The 23,190-nt window shown below is 40.8% G+C and overlaps 1 protein-coding gene across 1 annotated transcript in view; it reads right to left on the bottom strand.

Moving 5' to 3' along the window:
• ARHGEF10 (Rho guanine nucleotide exchange factor 10) overlaps positions 1–23,190 on the bottom strand; it is a 176,930-nt gene that overhangs the window by 89,297 nt on the left and 64,443 nt on the right. The window contains exons 3-11 of the mRNA XM_074947778.1: positions 19,604–19,765; positions 17,562–17,852; positions 16,375–16,441; positions 15,728–15,807; positions 13,418–13,474; positions 10,002–10,165; positions 5,961–6,077; positions 4,601–4,715; positions 2,563–2,675 (exon numbers count right to left, since the gene is read on the bottom strand). Coding sequence (XP_074803879.1) covers positions 2,563–2,675; positions 4,601–4,715; positions 5,961–6,077; positions 10,002–10,165; positions 13,418–13,474; positions 15,728–15,807; positions 16,375–16,441; positions 17,562–17,852; positions 19,604–19,765 — 1,166 coding nt within the window. The remainder of the gene's footprint in view (positions 1–2,562; positions 2,676–4,600; positions 4,716–5,960; positions 6,078–10,001; positions 10,166–13,417; positions 13,475–15,727; positions 15,808–16,374; positions 16,442–17,561; positions 17,853–19,603; positions 19,766–23,190) is intronic.

Here is a 23,190-nt window from a genome sequence, read left to right as displayed (position 1 = left end):
AACGTATAAAACTTGTAAAAGAGATTATGATTGAAGCACTAAAATGACTGATTCAGTGATCCAATATTTCCAGGCTCACAGTATGACACAGTATATAAAAAAGAAAAGGAGTACTTGTGGCACCTTAGAGACTAACCTAAATTGGTTAGTCTCTAAGGTGCCACAAGTACTCCTTTTCTTTTTGCAAATACAGACTAACACGGCTGTTACAGTATATAAATAGGAATTCAAACAGGACCTGGATTTAAACAAAAACTGTTATGCCACCTTGTGGTTGACAGCAGCAGGTTCATGAAGAAAAGTCTAAAAGACCAAATTGTACAGTATCTACTTATTGTATTGCCAAGTGCACACACAATAATGTATTTTTCATTCAAAAAGAAACACCATGTACAAATGTGCATGTGTGTGGGAAGCATATGGATTTTTATGCTCAATACACAAATAATTTAATATTCTTATCACGTAGCCATTAAAAAACAACACCAGCCCTAACTCCCCATCACTAAAAGACACTTCTAGTGTTTTTCCAAAAATATTTCTCTTTTTGATTAAGAGACTATTCACTCCCGTGAGGACAATACGTCCTCTCTTGTCATTTCAGGTCTGTACAGACTGGGACCTAAAGTTCATTCATCATGTCATTGTTGGATCATACTTTCTTCCAATACCAATAATAACCATAACCTCCAGGCACCAACACTTTTCTCATCTTCTCATCAAAAAGGGGAGAATGTCAGAAAGAGAATGGCTTCCTTTAAATTGGATGTCAGTACTGCCCTATACATTGTCCACCAGTGTGCAGTCCCTAGAATAGTGGGAGTTTTAATTCTCCTCTCCTCATAGAGGGTGCCCAGTGTGAATGGATTCCCTGCTTGTTAATTTCTCATCACTTCAGGCATCATACAGTTGCCTGCTTCTATCTGTCTGCTTCCATGTTCCTCAAGCCATTCACCACATTTCTCTGTCAGCTCAGTCTGCATCCAGTATGAATTTCCTTTGCCAGCTTCAACCTGAGCTCTGCACCTTGAACTAACAAAAGTTCCTCAGCAATCAGTTGTGCATTCCCTGGGGACAAACTGGGGGGGTCTCTCCAGCACTGGGCCCAGAGCCCAAGTACATAGGGATTGTCTTTGACACCTTCCCACTATATAGCAAAAACCCTCCTTTAGCTGCCGCAGGTGAGAAGGGTGAACAAATGTTATATTGTCATCCAATTACATCAAATATACTTAATTGATAATACTTAGTATTACATGTGGATATATAATATTTAACATTACTCAAATGACAATGATTATAACCAGAAGACATTTTTTAAGATTCAGGGGGTTTGAGAGAGATTTTCTACACTTTAAAGGGAGAACCAGGAGCAATAGTAACATCTCTCAGGCCAATAGACATGTTTACGGATATCTGCTGTATTTCACTCAAAGTTATGTCACATTCAACTTTAAGTTTTAATGTTAAAAAAGCAAAATCATGGACATCATTCTGCATCCCTGGCTAAGCTTATGTCTAGTGCAACTGCGTGCATGTCTCCCAATTTCCATGGAGCTACTTAAATTCACACCAACTGTATGTTCAACCTCCCAAATCTATCCAAAAATGTGGATATGGATCCAAGAGAAATGTGACTCAAAAGTGGAACTGTACAGAACTGAAGCGGTAAGGAAGAAGACAGGAGATCAGATTACAGAAGCCTAAGAATAAAGAGAAGTCAATGTAAAAGAGACATTACTTCTTGCATTACTGAAGTTGTTTTCAGTCTGGTACTTCACTGTTCATCTAAAGAATGAATATATTATTGGCTCATTAATTTTCTTACAGTATATTACGCTTATCTTCTGTCACTATTTTCTAGATCGTGCTCTGCTTCAAGTACCCCTGTTATAGGAACTGAAACATCCAAAATGCTTGTCTCCTGAGAATGGGGTTCTGAAGAGGGTGGAAAATAATTATATTCTAAACATGCTTCTAGTGCCTGTAATGTTTAACAACTGCAACATTTTATTCTAGAAATCCCACGGTGTATTTATCAAAGGTGGTAATTCTGACCAATAAAAACTCAGGACAGTTTCATTTTGCAAACCTTGTCTTCTCTGATTTAGTTTCAAGTAAACTTAAGTAATTATTAGATTTAAACCAATCCTCTTAAATACAAATTAGTAACTTCCCCTCTGGATGAAAGGGAGACTTTTCTTGTTAATTTGATTTCTGTTCTTCACCTACCTGAACCTAGACTGAAGTATAGAGTAACAGACAGGCAATGGCAGCCAAGTCGGGAAAAAGGATGATCTTGCGGTTTAAGGGCTGGAATCCAGTAAACCTTGGTTCTAGTCCAAGCTCTGCTACAGATTACCTGTGCGAGCATGGGTAAGGGATTTAGGGCATGATTTTCTAAATCAGGTGAACAACCATGCAAGCTACAATGAATGCAGCATTGTCTATTTAATTTACATGCACAATTACTCACCACAAATCAGATTTTTGTCCATGCAAATGCCCTATAAGACATTTACTGTATGTTTCTATAATATTTAAACACACACAAAGTACTACCTGTTGCTGTGATAATCCTTCAGGCATTGGAGTCATAATTGCTTCTGTATGCATACAGTCTACATCAATAAATAAATTTAGTTCCTCTTCTTCCAGACAGGATGCTTTATGATCTAAATATAATTAAATACAGCAGAAAGTCAATTTTTATATATCTTTGGGTAGGAAAACCAGAATCCATTGTCCATGCACAGTCATTATACTGGGGTATCCACAGTCTTGTCTACACCAAGCATGTTAATGAACTCTGTCATCATTACTCTAGCACCGGTGTAGTTCCTTCAGTGCCAGAAACCGTGGGAGCTATGCAGAGAATAACTGCTGATGTTTTCACCATGATAGGGGGGCATCAATGGTATAGCAAGGGTGGGAGAGTTCCCCAGCATCCTCAGTGTAGATGGCAGCCTCTGTGTCTTTTGCTTTACTTCCATTTGTTCTTCCCTGCCCAGAATGAAGTATATGACAGCAGGGGACAAAGCAGTCTTGTTCAAAGGGATGCATCTGTTGAACAAACTTCCACAGGAGATTCGGTGATCCATAATCTGACTGTCTTTGAGAAATGCTGCAAAATCTTTCTCTTAAGAAATACTTTTCACCATAGCAAGAATGACACTCACATACTGACACGCCCAACTAACCCTCTCCCCCCAAAAACAACATACATAAACCTGTAACAAACAAGAAAATCAGCCAACCAAAACAAAAATTCCTCAAGCAGAGAAAAGGAAGAGAGGCAGCGATTCCATTAGGGACTTCACAATTGCTATTGATTTTATCTAGAAAACACTCAGTACAGTGATTGGTAGTATAATACACACAGACATACAGATATGAGAGAAGTAATGCTCCAGGAAACAAAGAGCATAAGCAGATATGGTTTAGAAAAACCTAATTAAGGAAGGAGTTCTGCTAGCTTGCGAAGTCTATGTGTTTCTTCAGAAAGAATCTATAAAACAAACCAGGAAACTGGCTGAGAGCTCGATCCAGCCAGAAATGTACATGCCCTTCTCCTGGGCTACATAGCTCCTAGATAACTAGATATGTTAGTTTCATGGCAGACTAAACAATGACAGGTTGACTTGATAGTGAAACTCCAAATCCACCTGTGCCACACTAATGAATGAGGACTAGTTTATGAGCAGGAAAGTTGTGTAAAAACCCCTCCCATTCTCCAGTACTCAAACTCCTGTGTTCAGGAACCAGTTTGAGTCCACACCAGGGATGTGCACTGTGTGTCAGTCCTTACAGCCTTATGGCTGCAATAATTCTCTTGCCAGGCATCTTGAGAGCTGAGACAGACTAGCTCCCTGCATTTATTCAGGATGAGAAGGAACTTTGTACTCCCTGACACATTCCCCGGCTAAAAACTATCATGGTGATCGGCTGCTGAAGGTGGGCTCATGGTGGGGAGGGCTGTGTATCTGTTGTTACCAAGGACAGGGGTTATTCAGATCAGCAGTGTCCTGGGAAAGCTCCTTCCTTTCCTATCAATTTCCATTTCTTGAAGGATGGTAGGTGGTGGCACTCAGCTTGCAGTCCTTAGATTCCTCTTTCCTGGGCTGACACAATGATCCCCCACAGCATGACATGGAGGTACAACAGTTTCCCTTTATGCTTAGGACAGGAAATAGTGGTGGTAAGTGAAGCAAGGCAATGAGGGACACTTATCCCCCTGACATTTCCCATGGTCCCTTTTGCCATACTGCATATGAGCTTTGGACTAGGCAGAGTCTATGACACTGCTTATTGTAAAGGATCATGCTTACATGGCTGTGCAAGGCTGACTGAAGCATAATATGGCTGACTCAGGTTTCTAGTGGATTTCCAAGGTCCTCAGGATTGCCTTCAAAATCTTAAAACTCTTGGAGATTCCACAACCACAGATCTAACAGAGCCCTGATTGTGACTGAGACATGCTTTATCAATGTAACTCTGCTCTCACGTGTCCAGTATACTGCTGGTAATAAATAACATGCTAAGACAATCACCTAAGTATCTAAGTGAACTTTATAGAGAAACTTAAAGAATCTACACCTACCCTGGGTAATAAAGGATTTGGTTCTGATGAATGACCGACCTTTCTTCACAGCTGCTTTAGTCTTTTCATAGCCATCTTTGGTACCTTCCCTAGCAGCCCTCATGAGATTTTGCATCTGCAAGACAGCAAAAAACATATTCTACATGTTCAGTGAATAATAAGAGTAGAATTCAACATATTGTAGCATGAATCTTCTTAAAAGATGTCACCTTTTAAAAGAACATTGTCAAGTAGTTTAGGCCCAAAATCTAACCTATGGTCAAAAGACTATAATCTTATGGAAGAAAAACTACTCCAGGTGTTATGAATATATATGGATATTTTAAAATATATAAATTGAGGTGGGACTTCAAATCTGAACACTGGTCTCTCCCATTTTTTGGATAACATCTACACCTGGAAGAGACCTATTTTCTGAATCTGCTTTGGATGCAATCCAAGATGGTGGAAATTTTACAAGAACCACTAGATTTCCACCATTCAAGGGTTCAGCTGGGCAGACATATACTGAGAATAGATCACTAAATGTCACTGCCATGAAGCTGAAACCTGGTCCAAGTTCAACCACAAATGCCATCTACTAACCCTATCCCAAACTGAAACTGATCTGAACACTGGTTCCATTTATAATTAATTACATTCTTAAATAAGAACTACATTGCAAGGATGTTTAAATTACATCCCATTGGGGTCTACATTATTTTATTTTAGGCACACATGAAAAAAGTGTTATAATTATTACCCCAAGATACAATTTTCCTAGTAAATCTTCATTCAAAAAACTGCTCTCCCTTTCCTGACTGCAGCCACAGCAAAAATGAACGCTACTCCCACAATTGTGCTGACATGGTCAATTATAACAGGGAATAAACAAAAGTATCTTGTTGTGACAAGGCACTTTCAGTAGATGAGCCGAAGTTGTTATTAAAAAACAACCTTCTTCATTTCAGCTCCATTCTGTAGAAAGCATGAACGTCCCCAATCCTGCAATCTGATCCATGTGGGACGACCCCTCTGCCCACATAGGTCCCATGGACTTTAATGAGGCTCCACAAGGGCAGAAGGGATCTGCATACATGGATCAGGTAGCAGGATCAGGGCCTCAATCATTAAGGAAAGACAATGTTCTAGCTGACCTTGTAAAAGTATTACAGACAGACAGTAAACACTATAGAAGTCCTTGACAATGTTCTTGTAAGACAAACTGTACAATATCCAGTACATTTAGAAATAATTTTAAATAAGTTACTGTTCCATTTTTGATATTCAACTTGCTGTTTAACAAAAAAAGATAACATTGTCTGCATTTGAAGAACAATCATTTTAACACGTAGCGTGTTACAAAAATTAACTACACTACCTTCAGCTCATGTTTTTGCTTTAGTTGCTGAATCTCTACCGCTCCCACAGTGTTTGCCATCAAATCTTTCATCTTTTTCTCATAGTGCTCCTTTAAACGGGTTAGGTCATGAGAAAGCTACAGTGTATAAAAAAATACAATCTTTTCAAAAAACCTGTAGTGCAAACTTAAAACTGAAGTACTTGAAAAGTATCATGCATGCAATTCTATCTGCCTATCAGTGTCCAGTCAATAGAGAGACTGTAACCAATTAGGGGAGCTGGATTTTTTGTTTGTGTGTTCTACACATTGCTGCACTTACTGAGTATGTCTACATAGGGATGAAAACTCATGGCTGTCCTGGGTCAGCTGACTCGGACTCACAGGGCTCAGGCTGAAAAATTCCTGTGTAGACATTCGGGCTCAGGGTGGAGCCCAAGCTATGTGACCCTGACCCGGGCCAGCCACAGCCATGCCATGGGTCTTTTATCCCCAGGTAGAGTACCCACTGAGGCTTAGACTGAGGCCTTCATGATCCATTGGCAAGTGCTTTACATGGTGAAGGAAGAGGAAGCTTCCCTCAATCCAAAAGAATAGCAGTTGTGCTAAGTTCAGCTAAATTTAAAGTTATACTGTGCACCTCCTGCTATTATAATATATCAGCATTAACCTAGAACACCACTCCATTGTGCCAAGTATGAATCCTATCTTCTATATTTCTGAAGATCCTCAAGAATGGTGAACTGAAAGAAAAACTGTCAAAATAGGCCAAAGTATCTACAGAACTTCTGAATATCTTTGAAACTGGAGGTTCATCACACTGCTGTGCTGGGTAAGCATAGTCCAGTAGGGAAAGATGCATAATCTACTAGTTAGAGCACAGGAGTGGGAATCAGGAATTCTGTGCCCTATTCACAGCTTTATCCAGATTCACTGCAGGCTTTGGGCAAGTCCTATAATCGCTCTGTGCATGAATTTGTAATAAAGGGACAATACCTGCCAAGGGCTGTTGTAAGACTTATTAATTAATGTTTGTGAAGCACTCTGAGAACCTCAGGTGAAAGTACAACGAAAAATATTCACTGAAAAAATCCAGTGTAAAACTTCCCATCTTGACATCAATAGCATTGTTTGACAACAAATCGAGGTAATATGAAACGAGATGTTCACCAAGTTGAAAACAAAGGGCAAAATTTTGCCCTCAGCTACACCCTTATAGGTCAAGATGTAATTAACACTGTTGGTACCACTCTTGCCTTACAGCAGTGTAAATGAGAGCAGAATTTGATCTATACACAAGAGGTCATTTCATTTTGCAAACATGCCGCCCCCACCAAAAAAAAGGACAAGGTTTCACTGGAGCCCCACCAACACCTACAAACAAAATTGCACTTCAGAAATCTTAGACCTTTTAATAGGCACAATCCTATGAATATTTGAAAATGGACAACTAACGGAGCCAGCCTATCCCCCCACTGGCATATACGGGCCACAGGATGCATTATGAGACCCATAAAAGCAGGACCCTCTCTCCCCCTTGCAGACTTTAGCAACATTATATAGAAGGTTGGTGAAGATGCAGGAGGAATTTACATGTGGATAGGAATGTGAATAGTAAATGAGAGAGGGGGAGCTTTTATCCACATTACAAACTTTAAGCACTTAAGGATTTATATGTACAAAATGTTAAGCATTTAAAGAATCTTTGCCTTTCCCTGTACTCCTCCAAGCCCCCTTTCTGATTCCCTCCATTCCCTACTATGACTCCTACTATGCCCTGCAACCTATGGCTTCCACTCACCTGCATCTCCTTCATTCCCCATCCCCCCAATCTATTCTTACCAGTCCCTTCTCCCCTCCCTGGCACCTCTCATTCCAGGACCAGGTAGCACAGCTCCTTGCTACCCAGTCCCTTAACTCATGGTGTGTCCTTCCCAGACCACTGCCCATCTTCTCTCACACTCCTGCCTTCCACTCCTGGAAATCTTTTCGCCCACTCACTCTCAGTCCCTACCTAGAGTCTATGCGGGGTGGGGGGAGTCAATGTATATTTATAAGCATTTAAAAATTATTGTAAACCTTGCTCTGTGTACACATGTAAAGAGTTCTTACTGTGTTTCAAGCTGTCGCCACAGGTAACAAGAGGGAAGAAACAAAATATCCTGCCACTTTAGGCACACTCTGTGCAGAGCATTTCTCAACTTTAGCTTAATGTATTCAGAATCTGAACCAGATCTTTCTTCAGCCAGGTCCAGAATTACCCCAGCAAGCATCAGGTACAGAAGCTTAAGCTTGTTTCAGCCAGGGGAAAAAACAACAGCACTTAACTTACAGAGTCTCTTTTAAGTAGATACAGTTCTTCGGTCATTCCTCCTCCCTACCCCAGTTCCTGATCCTGATTCTGCACGGACAGGATATAGTGCAATGGATGCAGCAGGGATATGAAGAGCAGTGGGTTAAGAAATCTGTGAAATCAAAATGTGGATCCTGTGGAATTCTGTTCTAGTCTATTCTATATAGGGTCTTATATCAAATTTGTATAACAACATTTTCTCTTTTTAGTCTTCTCTCCAAGGTGAATTTTTCCCCCTAACTTTGTACCCACTTGAACATTTTGTGTTTGAAAGTGCTACATTATTGGGTTTACAATCCTGGTAGGAGGAAATGCAAGAAAAAAGAGCAGTGTAAAGGCAGAGAGAAAATGTAACTATTTAAATAGAAGGAAAAAAACCTGGAGACAGAGTAGGAGGAAAGACCAAAACAAACAAACAAACAAACAAAAAACCCAGAGGACAGGAGAGATATAACTTGTAATTCAAATACAGATTCAGTGTATAGGCTACATCTCAGAACCTTGATACCATCCCCATCTTTCTGTTCCTCTGCCAATCTGCTGCAACAGCTGGCTTTGCAATATCTAGTCCTGACCAGCTTGGCATACATAGGTGGCTGGAGCATTATGCACTCTAACAAATCCCAGCTCTGAAAAGACCACTAGAGGATCATTAACAGCTGGTAGAAATTAGAGCAGCCTGAGTTTAACATACTCTAGGTGTTGAACAAGTCCATAGCTGCCTCCAGGAGCAATGGAAAACAAAGGTACTAGACCAGAAAATCAGGCACTATACAGCTTGTATATAGACCATCCACCCTCACCAGGCAGTCTTTGAGTCTTTCTATCCCCCAATACATAGCACAGAGAACCCTTTCCTGGGTGTCTGGCTGGTGAGTCTTGCACACATGCTCAGGGTTTAGCTGATCGCCATATTTGGGGTCAGGAAGGAATTTTCCTCCAGGGCAGATTGGAAGAGGCCCTGGAGGTTTTTCGCCTTCCTCTGCAGCGTGGGGCACGGGTCACTTGCTGGAGGATTCTGTGCACCTCCAAGTCTTTAAACCACGAGTTGAGGACTTCAGTAGCTCAGACATAGATGAGAGGTTTGTTACAGGAGTGGGTGGGTGAGATTCTGTGGCCTGCGCTGTGCAGGAGGTCAGACTAGACGATCATAATGGTCCCGTCTTACCTTAAAGTCTATGAGTCAATGAGGCTTCCCTTCAGCTACAATAAACATTTTTTTCAAAGTTGAACAACAGTTGAACAATAAAATAAAGGGTTAAAATCAAAGGGGGCAGAGAAATGTTTGCAAACTGACTAGTTCTGTGAATTCTGCAAACCCATTCATGCGGATTGCACAGCCTCAAAATCCATGAAGGTCACCCAGATCTACTCTTCACACTACTTCCCATACTCATTTTCCACTTACACTATGTCAGCAGCTGCAGAAGTGGAAAAGGTCAAGAACCGTGCATGGGAAACAAACAACCCATTTTCATAGCCCCTGTGCGGATCTGTCTCCCTCTGTGTTTTCACGAGGTTTTTTTCCTTTTATGTTTTGCCTTCAGTCCTCATTCTCTTACTGGTTCAGACTCATTTGCAAAGATGCTCTTTGTACTTGGAAGCTAGGTTCATGAGAGTGTATGGGGACAACTGAGCAAGGTAAATGTTGAGCAATCAGGGTAATTAGAAAAACCGAATAAGGGAAAAGGCTGCTGTGGGTTACATACATGTCTTTTGTGGTTGCCTCGCAAAAAGGAGCTGGGAATTCCATCTTTGCACTCTGGGTCACTTTGTTCTTCATAGCTTTCAAACTCACTTGAACTCCATCCATATTCTAGAGAGCTGTTTCCACCTTCATCTCCATTATCAACATCATCATAAATCATTTCCTCTGCGTGCATTAATACCGAAACACAAAAGAAAATACAACATTTTACTTAAGCATCAAAGAAGTTCCAATGTGTTTTAATTCCAAAGTGCCTGTTCACTATGGGCTATAGTCCGCCCTTTGATACATTACATAGGTAGCAGTAGGAAGCCTTTTCTCAGCATTCAAGCTTCCAGGCAGATATCTCTTTGGTGCACCACAGTACCATGTATGGCTAATGCTCTGGTGCTCACACTATGCTCCCTAGGGAGGGTGGCCTCTTCAGAGAAGGATGTCCAATAAATGTGTTCATCTTTATTGTGCTGGTTTGCTGGTGCTCAGGCAGGATTTGCCTCTATATGTTTTATTTTATATACAGTAGATCTTTGTACAAATGCTGCTCATTGTGCACACAAGTTCAGCGGGATGTCAACATAATTACTCCCATGTATATGGTGAGCAAGAATTGACCCTCTATATGTAAACTCCCCTTGATGTATCTTGCTACCACACATACCACCTCACTTTAGGAACCTTTTCATGATCAATACACACAACAGACGACATATTTTGGCTAGGGACAAATTTAAAAGTTACCACTTTAAGTAAAATGAATTAGACCAAAGTATAACAAGAACTATGCTCCAAAACCCATTTTCATCTCCCAACTACATTCATACTCAGCAGTCATGAATGCCTCACCTCAAATTACCAAGGACCATTACCTTATGTATAAACTAGAATAAGAGCTCAAAACTTTAAGCTTTTTCTGATCACTGACCAAGTGGCTTCATATCAGAAGCCACTCCAAGTTATTAATGAAAAACAGTTTGCACAATTACTTATTGAATACGTTATTAAAATGACTGCATTGTTTGGGGAAATGCTTTTAATGGCTTTATTAATTTCTGTCTCCTACTTTCCATCTTTACTGCAACTGATGTTTTAGCTGGCACAGGCATTAGCTATCACACACTGATTCTACATGAAATGGAAAGATTTTACTGCCAAATAATCAAGAGAAAGCAGGTATTTGCTGCCATAATTATAAATGGCAATATTTGTACCACTACAATTAAGGTAGGCAGGCACTTCTATTACAAATTCCTATTTTCAGGGGGATTATAATTTAGTATTAAAAACTGCTCTGCAGTAAATCTCAGCACACCTGACCAGCACTTCGGAGATAATGTTTGATTTATGCAACAGTCTACAAAAAAGAGACAACATTTAGGTTATATGTAAATGACAAATTGTTTCAGAGAAAAAAATGACTTTTTGCACATTTGAATAGTCCAATACTTATTAAATTCAAAAACTAAAATTTGACAAGTAACAGTTTTGTAATATTAATTAATATTACTTAAACTTAGCATTTGGTATTAACAAAAAGTGAACTCCTGGAAATGCTGAAACTCAACTTTTGAATCTAGCTTGGTTTTTTCCATAAATATAGAGTCTGTTCTTAAACACACACTTCTTGAACGGCACCGTTCAATAGCATTCCAGCAAAACAGAGAATTTAACAAAAAAATCATTGTAACAACAGTGAACTCTAAAATTTGTGGATCACATATAGTTAAATAGCTCTGATTTAGGGACCAGTCCTGTAAACAATCTGTGTGTGAAACTCCCACTGACTCCAAGGGGAGATCTGCACAATAGAGCACTTATGAGAGGGGGCCATAGGCCCCAGTTCCACAATGACAGCAGTGTGGGTAGACCCTGCCCCCAAGCTAAACTCCAGTGAATTCAATGGATCTGCCTGAATTGCAGAATGGGAGCCTCAGATATGGGAAATTCATGAGACAGGGACAGTCTCTTCCTGTTAAAACGCATATAGATTGAGGATTATAAAGGTACAAACATTACTACAAACAGCACACATTCTAAATTCCTAATACCATTCATTGTTAAATATGGTGTGATTGCTTTCAAAATTCCTTATAAATTCAAGAAATTAATTCATCCAATAGGATAAATATGCATTCCCAACCTGTTCTCAATTTAAAAAGAAACACATCCTTAAATGTTAATTGCAAAATGATCAGTTGGTGGTCACAAAAAAACAGGTTTTTTCCCTTATGGAAAGTTTAGATTTTTCAGCTAAAAATAGAAAGCTGAAAATTTTCAGCTGAAAACATTTGATTTAAAACCAAAGAGTTTGATTCAGATTTGATTGCAGTTCAGGTGCCTCATGCCTCATTCTCTTCTATGGGTTGGGCTCAGATACTGAACTACATCTTGGTCTCCTCTCTTGTGGAACCACCATGGTGCATCATGAGAATCCCTGGTCCTGGTGTATGATGGGGGATGTAGTCCAAATGGAGACTTCCCAGTAAGGAAAGCACCTGACAAAGGTGTGATTTTGCAGATCACATTGTCTAATATCTTTAAACAACACCGCACCCAGCATTCCACTACTCACAATTTTCAAGGTAAAAACAAATGGTGCCAGGATTTAATCCAAGTCTACTCTTGTCCCTCTATCCAGTAAAGGAGTTAGGTTAGTCTGGACTTAGAGTACAACTTTTCTACAGAGGTATACATAGGTGGGTTGCAGCCTCTTTGAATTTCTTCTTTGACTGATTGAAGTACAGTAAGCTGTAGTAGTAGAGTAGTGGACTGCTGGGTACACGGAGCTCATTGGCATGAGTACTCCTCCTGATTTATGATGTTACGGTTGGTCAAAGAGCAGATTTTGTTTGAGACTTGGCTGCTGGCTAACTTTACCCTTGAGTGGATTGACTTGCCAGGAAGTCAGCAGCTAGAGCTTTAGACATCAGAAAGCTCCACCGCATTTAGATATCAGATGCTATTCTACCTCAGCATGCTCAGTGACCTTCACCCAAGAAGATCCCCAAGTCTTGTGGTTTTGAAAATACTCTTTTAGGCCAGTTCTCTGTATAATTCTAGATTTTTTTAATAATAACAATGCTCAAGGGCAAGACTGTGACTGTGGCAGAGATCTGAATGTTCAAAATGGTCCCTTCTGGCTTTGGAATCTATGAATCAGGCCTTTGAACAGCATAACAGAAGAGGCTTTTGCAGGCAAATTTTGACAGGCATAGTCCTTAATTTGGAACTTCGTAGGACTTGATGATTTCTGACACAATGTTAATGGCATTTACATGCAGTTTGGGGTATGCAACCTACACCTGTCTGTCTGTCTGATACAAATGCCCCTGAATCATATTATAGTTTTATGTGTGCGTTAAAATAAAACCCTTGATTGTATTAAATCATCATCATCTAAGTTCCCACATAAACTCAAACCTGGTTCAGTGTCTGAATCTTCTTTTGGCACATCGTCGTAAATTACTTCATCTGGGTCTAATAACAAAAAGGAAAAACAGTGGGAAAAGCTTTTCAGATTTGACTCAGACCAACAAAGATCTTGGGTCTTATTAGCAAATATGTGTATAATAGAGACATACCCTATTTTCTGTTTACATAGAAATATCAGCATTTTGCCACTACTTCTATTCAATCAAATAACATAAAGTATAATTATTATAATAATATTTATTATAGATATTATTAATCATAACAGTCATGGCTCATGTGGCCATCATCATGTGTCTGGCAGGAATTTCAGTTAAGCTGCAAAGTGCACTCAGGGGGCTCCCCTGTATATACTGCGATTCCTTTCTTGCTCTCTCCCAGCACTCTCTCATTCCAAATCCCTGCACCAGCCCCAACCCTGCAGCTCGGATGGTAAGGTGATCTGATTTTACAAGGTGAAAAAATAGCCTATTGTCCCAGGGTCTGGGGTGGGCCCAGGGGAGTGGGGAGGAAGGAAAAGGCAGCCCACACTCATCCTTCTCTATTTTTTAAGCTTTTGTTTATTTCTTCCATTTCTTCACTTCCCCCTGACATTCACCACCCTACAGTGTTCTCTCCCCCCCCCCCCCCAACCATGCCAGAGGTATTCAGTTCTTTGTCTGTCTCATTCACGCTCAATCCTACATCTTCCTTCTTACTCTTTTTAGTTCCAACTCCACCCCACACCCTGACACAATCCAGCTGGCTCAGAAGCTGCTGGTCATAATTGTGTACAGCTGGGCCACCAATAGGCTCACCACTTACAGAACTGCCTGGAATCTGACTCCATCTGAGAGGAGGGCTGGCAGGAGGGGTGCTCACTGACAATCTTCATCCACAGCAGAGTGGCAAACGTGACAGACATGGCATGTATGTGCTCCCCCAACCTGCTGTGAATTTCACTGACTCAGCTGGCCCATGGCTCCTTCAGGGGGCCAGGCTACAAGGTTTAAAAAAATCAGGGCAAAACACGGTCTTACATTAAACAGTCTGGGCAGGACAACAGGCCCTGAAAATCAAAAGATTCTTGGTTTCCTGGGACAGAGTCACTCTATCCCCAGGGACCACACAAAGTCGTTCTTTACCGTGACTTTAGATCTGTCTAGCACACACATTATCCATGGTATTTGTCACAAATTTTTTAACAATTTTTTCCTCCTCATTTATAACCTTTCAGGAGCTTGAAACTGAAATCTGTTTCATTGGCCAAATGTTTTCTCCTCCTTTGTGCAAGCCAAGTGGACTGTTACCGTAAGGTTGTCATGAGTGCTAAACTGCGGGCGCTGGTGTCATTGTCAAGAATCCCTGATATAACTGTTCAAGACCCAGACCCTCACTGGAAGTAATTTAATGATTATGTTGTGTAAACTAAGAAATAGGTTGGTGTGATGAAGTATGTCCCCACTCCTCCTAATTTCCATGTGGGGGACATTTGCAGACCAGTGGGAACCATCTCTTTGTCCTGGCTGAGCTATGTAACACCACTCAGGCAGGGAGAATGCCTCTTTTAAGCTACAGGTTTCAGAGTGTTAGTTAGTGTTTCAGAGCAGCCATGTTAGTCTGTATCCGCAAAAAGAAAAGGAGGACTTGTGGCACCTTAGAGACTAACAAATTTATTTTCTCTAAGGTGCCACAAGTACTCCTTTTCTCTTTAAGCTACAGGGCCTCTTTCAATTTCCTGCCCTGAGACAGACTGATTCAACAAGCTAAGAGCCAGTTTCCCACATTAGGATATAGAGGGATTCATTTGGCCTGCCCGGAGTTTTTCACTCCCAACCTCGCCATGATGGATCCAATTGTCATATGTGGAAAATAGACCTGGGCAGTTGTGTAATGTCAGTTTCAGCCTCAAGTGACTCTACCAAGGTACGAGTACCCTCCTTTAAAGCAGGGGTGGGATACCATAACTGTCACTGTAGGAGGCCAACAGGCCTGCAGCCAAAGACAAGATTGGGGACTTAATGGAATCATTAGCGGTCATAAGCAAATTTCTTCCTCAACATACATCCATCAGATGGGGCCAAATTATCTCCCCAGCTACTGATACATGACTCCACTTACTTCAACAAACACTTATTGTGAACAGAACTTGACCCTTATACTAAAAATGGAGAAGTGTGGTTTTTAATTGTTGTTATTTAGCTCTGGAACATGTTTGAAAAATGCAGGAAAAGATAATGCAGATGTTCCCAGGCTGTGACTGATGATGCAGCTGACTCACTTACTGACCCAGTTACACTGCTGGGACTGATTGACACTTACTTTCCATCCATGATGTGTTTGCAGGATCTGCAACCCATTTGGCTAGAGCATCATCTTCTTTACTGGCCTGGTTATCTTCACTTGAAAAAAACCCACAAAATAAATGTATTAAAAATATTGCAATGTTAGTTTTAAACCATGTCAATAAGTAGCGAAGTTCTACTCACCTTTTCCCTCTCATTCTGAAATTAAAAGATACTAGAAAACTGTCGGATAGTTCAGACTTAATATGTAAGTTTTATGTTTTTGTTTTTAAGATCTAAGTGACTTAATATGGAATTAAGAGTTTAACTTTAGCAACCCATTGCTGACAATATTAGCCTAAATAAATAAATCACTTATTCATCATTTTCCAAAGAAATTCTTTGTGTTTGCAGTCTCCCTGTAAGGCAGAAAATTAAACCTCTCTCTTTCACAGTTGTCAAAGGGCCACTTGTAATGGTTTTATATGCAAGAGTTCACTCAGTGCTGATATTGGTACACAAACAGAGATGATCTGGTACCACAAAGCACAATTGAAGCTGAAGTTGTTAAAAACCCAGCAATGATTATGTCAGGCAAGAAAAAATAAAAATAAGAATATAAAAGTAACCAATAAACCATCTCATGAATTAAGGATTTGGAGACAGATAAATGCTGCCAATTACCTATTTGGGGGATCCTCTGAGCTCAAGGAATTACTATTGCCATCTTCAGTTACTGACTGCATACCCACTAAAAAAAGTAGAAGGAAGCAGAGTTACCAGAATGGTAGGACTAAAACATTTTTTTGGTTCACATTAGCTTCTAACTTAAATAATTAACAGTACTGCTACTATTAATCATCATCTGCTCTGATAAAATACCCTTCATCTACAGATCTCAATGTGGTTTATGAACACCTCTCAAAAATAATTAAGCTTCTTCATGTTGTTATATCCATTTTGGCAATGGGGATACTAAGGCACAGGGGCACAGCAAGTCAGTGGCAGAGTTGTTAACAATACCTAGAGCTGGATGAATGACGGGTTTTTCAGTTTGCTAGCAGTTCCAAAAAAAGAAAAAAATCTTTAAAAAAATTGGTTCAGGTGAAACTAAGTCTGAAAATTTAGAAAAATGTGGGTGAATTGAAAAATAATTGACAACTAGTTTGTTTCGAGTCAGACAAAATGTTTCATTCAACCCAAAATGAACTGCTTTGTTTTGATTCTGGACACTTCATAAATGCACAAAATGGCTTTTAGTCCAGTGGTAAGGCAGTCTCCTGGGATGAGGCAGATCAGGGTTTAGTTCCGCCCCGCCACTACCTGAGGTGGAGAAGAGATGTGAACTTTGGTCTCCCGCTTTGCTCTAGCCTATCAAATAATCTGTTATGGGTCTCTCTCAATCTCTCCAGGTGAAACTATTCAAAGAGAAAATAAGTGACTCTGGTGGTCAGGGTACTCACCTGGGAGACCCAATTTCATGTCCTTGCTCCACTGACTAATAGCTGAGAACCACTGGTTTAAAGAAACTGACTATGTAGAAGGATTTTTTGTTTAAAAAAATTGTGTGTTTGGTCGCTTGCTTTGAAGTGAACTAATCCCACTTGAATAGTGTTTTCTTAAATGGCCCATTCCTAATAATACAGAGTCCTTCATGGATTTTCTCTCTCTTTAATAAACAAAAATCTTTCTCAGATGACTGGCAGCGAAGTTCAGCTGTGTACTCTGTGATAGAGATGATTTTCAATTGTTACAGAGTTCCCCACAAATTTCAAGGAAGAGTGCTACATAAAAACGGAGAAGACAATATGGTTCACTGAAATTAAACTAGGTCAGTACCTGAGAGAAAGTAAATTCAAGAGATAGCGTACCTTCTTCATCCACAGAAACACTGCGTATTATGACAGGACTGGAGTATGCCGGCAGCATCAGTGGTAAATTGGATGGTACAGCATAGCCACAGGGCACGGGAACAGAATATCCACCAGACAAGTTAGGGCTTGCATTTTCATCTTGAGGATTGGGTTCTGGTGAGGAGGAATGATCCTTTTCTTGGATTGGTGAAATATTTATGACTGAATACGGGTTTACTTTTGTTGGAGCGCCCTCTGCACGGGATTCTGTTGTTTGTATTTTCTCAGTTCTACCTATGTTGTCATCCCCTTGACAAATAAAAGAAGCATAAGCTTTCATTTATCACATAAGAATATAAGAACGTAAGAATGGCTATACTGGTTCAGACCAAAGGTCCATCGAGCCCAGACAGTGGACAATGTCAGATGCTCCAGAGGTAATCATCAATTGATCCATCCCCTGTTGCCCATTCCCAGCTTCTGGCAAACAGAGGCTAGGAGCACCATCCCTGCCCATCCTGGCTAATAGCCATTGATGGACCTATCCTCCATTAACTTATCTAGTTTTTTTTTTAACCCTGTATAGTCTTGGCCTTCAAAACATCCTCTGGCAAGGAGTTCCACAGGTTGACTGTGCGTTGTGTGAAAAAATACTTCCTTTTGTTTAAACCTGTTGCCTATTAATTTCATTTCGTGATCCCAAGCTCTTGTGTTATGAGTAAATAACACTTCCTTATTTACTTTCTCCACAACAGTCATGATTGTGTAGACCTCAGTCATATCCCCCCTTAGTCATCTCTTTTCCAAGCTCAAATGTATATTGCACTAAATAGTAACTAGTATTTATATGGCTTCTGCCACTGGAGTATCAGAGCACCTTAGAATCTTTAAAGTATTTATTCTCACAGCACCTCTGTGAGTTGTGACCATGCTATTATCCCCAATTTATAGATGGTGAACTGACACACACTGGGCGGGAGGGATGTCCCTTGTACCTTTTAGCCCAGTGGTTAGGGTACTCACCTGGGATAGGGGGAGACTTCTGGTTCAAGTCCCCCCTCCACCTGACAAGGAGAACAGATTTGAACAGAGCTCTGCCACCTCTCAGGTGAGTGTCCTAACCATGGGGCGATGGGATAGTCTGATGCAGAGCTCCCTCAATCTCTCCTGTTGAAGATGTTCCTTCCAGTTCGGACAAATAATGAAAGAGCGATTGGAGCAGGGAGGATGGGATCCTGGTTCTCCCACCTCCTAGGGGAGTGATTCTGTAGCCTGGTGGTTAGATCATGTCTAAGAGTGGATGGACATGGTGAATGCTCTTAACAGACACACAGGTCCACAGCTCCTAATGATCAAAGAAAGAAGGTTTGTTTTCATGTATGGGACAAAAATATGCTCCATTTATTTTTAAGAGCACATCCACTCAATGCCACCAACCAGGTTGCCCAAGCTGAGTGAAGCATGCCCCCCTGCTGCCAAGTTGCCACTAGTTACGTCTTCACAGCCCAAGTCGTCAGATCTGGGCCGTGAGGATCACGCTAGCGCTCTGAAAATAGCCGTGTAAACAGCGCCTTGAAGTGGCTCAGGCTCTCAAGCCCACCCCACTCTCTAGCCTTCAGAGACTAAGCCACATCTTCAAAGCACTATCTGCGCAGCTATTTTTAGAGGGCTAGTGTGAGCCCCGCGGGGAGGCTCACTTCTGCAGACTGTGCAGACACACCCCATGAGGCTTCCCTAGGGATACCCACAGATAATCACTGTAACAAAGACCCTACCGTGACAGCAGATGCCTGCACAAGATAGGGATGAGGAAACCAGTTCCTAGATTAGGTGCAGCAGGGGATTAAGAATCCAGTCAGGGACAATAACTACCCTTTCTCCTTGTTAAATCCACAAGGAACTAAAGTATTTGGGGTAAAATAAATCACTTTCACATTCTGGCTATGGAAATATCTTTGTGACCTACAGCAATTCTGTCAGCATGAAAAGCATCTGATGAACATGGGGCTTGATCCTTACTTGAGCAGTACTGCCCTGGCCTACTGGACACAAAGGCTCACCTGTGGAGTTAGTGTCTTCGTGTTCTACGTTAATCCCAGAGTCTGAAGCAGGTGGCACAAGTGCTTGTCTGTCTGCTTCTGGTATTTCATCGCCACTATCAAAATCGAATTGTTCCCCTTCTTCCTCCTCTTCATCACTGCCTTTTAATTCATTTTCTAGAACTGAGCAGAGAGGAACCATTTTTTATTAATGATTTAATGAGATGAGTAAGGGCTCACTGTTGTGAATAGGGGTTGCAGAATTAGGTCCTAGAATTTTAGGCTCTCTAGGACAAAACAGTGTTCCTTGATATATTTCTAAGATCATGAAGTTCTTAGTAATCTTTTTAATGTAAACCATGCCACGTAAATACATATAATACAACATGTTTCTATTTTTAATAGAGACCAGCCAGAACCAGAACACTTGTTATGAATAAACTTCAAACAGCTTCCTCTGAAAACTTTGGAAAAGTTCAGATCTGAATCCAGATCCAAATCTAAACTTTGTGACGTAAGCCCCTTCTCTCCTTACAGATTCACAAAGTCCAAGGCCAGAAGGGATCATTGTGATCATTTGATCTCCTGTATAACGCAGGCCATACAACTTCCCCAAAATAATTCCTAGAGCATCGCTTTTAGAAGAACATCCAATCTTACTTTAAAAATTGTTAGTGATGGAAAAATTTACCACGACCCTTGGCAAATTGTTCCAATGATTAATTACTCAAAACTGCTAAAAAATTATGCCTATTTCGAGTCTGAATTTGTCTAGCTTCAACTTCCACAACTAGCATCAAATTGTGCTATACCTTTCTCTGATAGATTGAACAGCTCATTATTAAATATTTGTTCCCCATATAGATACCTATAGACAGTGATCAAGTCACCCCTTAACCTTCTCTTTGTTAAGCTAAATAGATTGAGCTCATAGAGTCTATCATTCCAAGGCATGTTTTCCAATCCTTTAATCATTCTTGTGGCTTTTCTCTGAAATCTCTCCAATTTATCAACATCTTTCTTGAATTGTGGATACCAGAACTGGACACAGTAGTCCAGCAACGGTCACACCACTGGCTAGATTCTACAGAGGTAAAACAACTTCTCTAGTCCTACTCAAGATTCCCCTCTTTATGCATCCCAGATCACATTAGCTCTTCTGTCCACAGCATCACAGTGAGAGCTCATGTTCAGCTAATTATCCACCACACACCCCAAAATCTTTTTCAAACTCATTGCTTCCCAGAATAGTCTCCATCCTGTAAATATGACCTACATTCTTTGTTTCTAGGTATATATATTTACATTAGCCATATTAAAACACATATTGTTTGCTTGCTCCAATTTACCAAGTGATCCAGATAGCTGTGTACCATGATCTGTTCTCTTCATTATTTAGCACTCCCGCCAATTGTTGTGTTATCTGCAAACTTCATCAGTGTTGACTTTATATTTTCTTGTAGGTCATTGATAAAATGTTAAATAGCATAGAGTGTCCACTGAAAATGCACCCACTCAATAATGGTTCCCCATTTACATTTTAAGACCTATCAGTTATTCAGTTTTTAATCCATTTAATGTGTGCCATGTTAATTTTAGATCTGCCCACTCAAACTTTGGTTTCTCTACTGAAACTGCCAATAACAGCACCAGTTAGTGCCAGTGTGACAAAAGCAGAAACTCTCTTCACACAGGCCATCAAATATCTATCAGATGGTATTGAGTTGTGCTCAGTATCAGCCTGAGCTGGCTTTGAGCAAGTGACCTAGTGTGAAATGCTCTCAATTCTGTCAGCAAACCTGTAGGTCAACCGCACCCCGCTTTTCTAAACCCTGACCTTTGTAAAAGTAACAGCTGAGTCAATGTAATTACCTCTCCTGCGACCAACCAGACAGGGAGAGCTCCTTGACTCTGTCCATGAAAATCTGGGAGGGATGAAGTGCAGAAGGAGGAGGTGTTTCCCCCATTGGCCCTTCTATCTTCTTGGCAGAGACCAGTCTCAGCAGGGTTTATGTGGCAGGAACTGGGACCCAGCTGCTGTCTGTGTCACTATCCATGTGTGACAGCAGCATCATGGATACCCCATTAGGTTTTAATTCTGCCACAGTAAAGCCCCCACTGTTGCACTTACTGCCTGAGTTCAGAGAACTTAGTCAATGGCAGCCTCAGCTCCTACCGGAGCCATTGTGCCAGGGAAATGGTGGACACAGCAGCAGAAAGAGGAAGTCTGCTCAAGCAGTGGTACCTGCTTCCACCAATCTCTCTTTTTTGTGGGTCACCAGGATACAAAGGGTTGAGACACACCTTACCCCTTTCCACTCTGTGCCTGCCATAACACCCCATTCCAAGCCCCATTCCTCCTGAGGAGAAAACTGCCAGAAACCCCCATGAGATGGAGGTAATAATGAGTGGATTTTTTGCCCTGTTCCCACACACCCACTCTGCCTCCCCCACGCTTTTCCACAGCAGCAGGATGACACATTCCATAATATATTTTTAAAGTACATATTTTTCAGTAACATACTAAGTGTGTAAGAGAAGTAAAATTTACCATTTTTTTCTTCAGGTAATAGGAGGTAAAAGCAAACTCCTGCAGGGCTTATTAAATCTCCTGAGTTGTGATGATTTTATCACCATCTTCACCAGCTAGGACATGCTCAGTATCCTTATGATAAAACCCACACAATTCACAGCTCTTGACTGTTTAAGATTGTCATGGTTATAAACATTCTTGCCAGAGCTTCAGTTTCTTCAGGCTGAGACAGCATATTTTATGATTATACAACAACAACAAGACCTTTCACACAGTCCTTCTCTAGAGGGGAAAAGTTGACTAATTTTTTTAAACGAACAAAAACGTATAAGTTGCCTGCTTACTATCACATCTTATGGTGGAGGCAACAGGACACTAAATTTCAAGCCATTTTAGTCATGTGCTTATATACTGTAAAAAGTTACCTTTGGGGCTGAACCTTTACATATTTGTATTTGTCCAAATGTGATTTCCCTACCCCCCAAATTGATAAAATTCTACAAGGCTGATCCAGTGCTCATTGGATGCAATAGAAAGGCTTTCACTAACTTCAGTGGACTTTGGATTAGGCCTAGGTGATCATTTTTGAGTTATCAGATCATGGGAGGGGAAAAAATAGCTTTCAATTGTTTCAGGTGCTTTACTTGCTATGGGAAAACTCAAATCTCAACTCCTGTGCAAAGTCTGAGTAAACTTTTGTGTGTGTGTATGACAGCATCATGTCAGTGGATAAGTACAGCTGATAACCCACTGGCCACACCACAGCTCTTAATATACATTGCTGCCTATCCTGCCGATCTCCAGCCGATCTCCATCAAACCTCCTGCTGAACTATGCATCTAACTGCTGGTCCTGATGATCTCAGTCTGATTCTCCTGTCTTGCATCTTGTGTAGCCATTTATACCTGAACAATGTTGTGTAAAACACTAGCAGAAGCGTGAGTGGATCAGGCCCATGAAGAGAACTTTGGGGCCCTGGAATAGCATGTGTCTTGTGACCCTACCCCTCCCATTTCTTTATTTACACAGATGTTACAGATGTTTTGAGAGGGCTTGAGCTCAGGGCCATGGTACC

This window comes from Natator depressus, chromosome 3 (genome assembly GCF_965152275.1).
Source record: "Natator depressus isolate rNatDep1 chromosome 3, rNatDep2.hap1, whole genome shotgun sequence".
In the NCBI taxonomy this organism is placed as follows: domain Eukaryota; kingdom Metazoa; phylum Chordata; order Testudines; family Cheloniidae; genus Natator; species Natator depressus.
Note: the sequence above shows the minus strand (reverse complement) of the source record. Positions and strands in the feature narration are given on the sequence as shown.